The following is a 2,500-nucleotide window of genomic DNA, read 5'->3' as shown; positions in this document are numbered from 1 at the left end:
CCGAGGAGCCACCGCCCCGACCGGGACTGTCAGCGTCCCCCACCTCCACGCTCCGCGGGCCCCCCTCACCCCCCCGCCGACTCATCTGGATCTGGACGTGAGCAAACACACACACACACACACACACACACACACACACACACACACACACACACACACACACACACACACATAGAGTAGAGAGGTCAGCAGACTGTGAAGACTATCAAAAAGCTTCAGGTGATACAAAACACAGCAGCTACGGTTGTCATGACAACTATAAGAACTGACCACATTACTCACTTAAGTTAAAGTCACAGAATTGACTCTAAAGCACCTGCACGGAGTTAAAAATCCTGAATCTGTCTTTTAATTTGTGTCTGTGTGTGTGTATGTGTGTATGTGTGTGTGTGCAGGGATTAAAGCAAAAAGATATCCTGAGCCTGAACTTTTTTAGACTCGTGCATGCGACTCTATACGACACTATGTTGGTCGATCGATTGGAAACCGGTGTACTTTTTGGAGTGTTTGCACACGACACAGGCCTTGTTTGTGATGTTGGACACCAAGAAAGGCCAATAGGTGGCAATAGTAGTCCAACACACTACAATATGCTACATGTAGCATTTATGATTTCTTTTTATATCAAGTTTTGCTGCTAATCTTTGTCTTTGACAGGTTACAAATTGACCTACAATCATAAGGTGTCATGTTGTCAGGATATGTGAAATTGGAAGGCAGGCATTTGAAGAATAAGATTTAGTTGAAACCATTTAAGTTAAGGTATTCAAAAAAAGACAATGATTCTAATTCTAAAGAGTAATAACAGTGTTTCCCACAGATTAGAAGGCAATGTGTGGTGGTCACCTAATGTCTGACTTTTTATCACTTTGCTTTCATATAATGTGAATTTATTTATTTAATGATTTTTTTAACAAGATGTAAAGCACACACCCCCGTGTAATTATTTATACATTCTGTATACTGACATTTCTGATATTCATAACAGCAAACTTTATGCATCTTAGGCTATAGCCTGCTATTCATATTACAACTCCACCTCTTAAATTCAGCTGTTTGATTGAAGCCTCAAAATATTGTAAACAAAGTAGCATACTGTAGTTGGCTAGTTTATCATACTCTAGCTGGTTGGACTGTTCAGTGTCCCCACGTGTGTTTAAGTTTCAAGGTAAGCTCATACTTTTTCTCCTTGGGACAGGCCCTTTTAATCTTGGAGTTGAAAAACATTGGTATTGAGATGGTCAATCAACTTGAATGCAGAGTTTTAATCAGACGTGTGCAGCATAGCCTACTAATGATGCTAACCGTATTTAACAGTAATTCAGCTAGTCGTCTTCTGTGCGTCATTGCGTTCACGATTGTGAATGTTTTGTTTGGATTAAATGTGCATGTCGAGGGGCGGGTGTTCATTGAGTGCGCACGAGAGCGGGCCAAGGAGAACTCGTTTACTTTTATACGGTTTGATAAAGTTGCACGCAGTCTACAAAATTTGCGGAAGAATTTATGCTTCCACCCGCAGCGACAGGTGCATCAGTGCATCAGTGCGACCGCGCTTCCAGGGATGATCTCGTTATGGAGACAGACGCGGTGTGCACGAAGGGGAGTCTGTGTTTGTGTCTGAGTGTGTGTGTGTGTGTGTGTGTGAGTGTGTATTAAAGGGTGCGTGACGCGTGAGTGACAGAGAGGGAGAGCAGGGAAAGGAAATTCAGTTTAACGAATGCTGCGTGTTTTTCAATAGCGTTAACAAATAAATAATATTTAAAAAAATGAACGCAGTCAATGGCCGCACGCCCGGTGCCGGAAAACTTTAATCCCTGTGTGTGTGTGTGTGTTACCTTCTGATGTACGTGGAGCAGATCCAACATTCCCTCCACCTTCAGCGGCTGCTCTGAGAACTCAGGCCAGGTGGCCACCAGACTCCTCAGATCTCCTGACATCCCATAACCTACACACACATACACACACACACACACATGCATGCATGCACACACACACACACACACACACAGATATATTCCTTACAACATTGTTAAAACAACAAATATGATAGTGGCTGAAGCCTTTCCAAGACATCTAATATTGTCCCAGACAGCCATATATCCAAAGGAACTGGCAGAATAGAACGTACATACAGTATGCATCAAACACATTATGTGTGGTTTCTATGTACTTGATGTTGTACTGATGCTGCATTGATGTTGTATTGATGTTATACTTAGACCACAATCACACACACAGACACACACTCATGATGTAATGATGTTACACTGATGTTGCATTGACGTTGTATTGATGTTGTACTAATGTTGCATTGATGTTACCTTGATCAAGAGCAATATAAATGCAAGATGTTGCTGCTGTTACACTGTTGCTCCACCAGGTCTTTGACCAGTGAACCGGCCAGGACCTCAGGAGCACCAGAGCCAGTGTGTGTGTCTGTGTGTGTGTGTGTGTGTGTGCGTGTGTGTGTGTGTGTGTGTGTGTGTGGCGGCTCACCCAG

General features: G+C 43.0%; 1 protein-coding gene across 2 annotated transcripts in view; it reads right to left on the bottom strand.

The window, feature by feature from the left end:
* Window positions 1-2,500, bottom strand: part of exd3 (exonuclease 3'-5' domain containing 3) — a 71,188-nt gene that overhangs the window by 57,194 nt on the left and 11,494 nt on the right. For both annotated transcript variants that reach the window (XM_062554644.1, XM_062554645.1), the window contains exons 12-14: window positions 2,497-2,500; window positions 1,836-1,945; window positions 1-91 (exon numbers count right to left, since the gene is read on the bottom strand). The exon at window positions 1-91 is cut by the window's left edge and continues 114 nt beyond it; the exon at window positions 2,497-2,500 is cut by the window's right edge and continues 195 nt beyond it. In XM_062554644.1, coding sequence (XP_062410628.1) covers window positions 1-91; window positions 1,836-1,945; window positions 2,497-2,500 — 205 coding nt within the window. The remainder of the gene's footprint in view (window positions 92-1,835; window positions 1,946-2,496) is intronic.

Source organism: Sardina pilchardus, chromosome 14 (genome assembly GCF_963854185.1).
Source record: "Sardina pilchardus chromosome 14, fSarPil1.1, whole genome shotgun sequence".
NCBI lineage: Eukaryota > Metazoa > Chordata > Actinopteri > Clupeiformes > Clupeidae > Sardina > Sardina pilchardus.
Note: the sequence above shows the minus strand (reverse complement) of the source record. Positions and strands in the feature narration are given on the sequence as shown.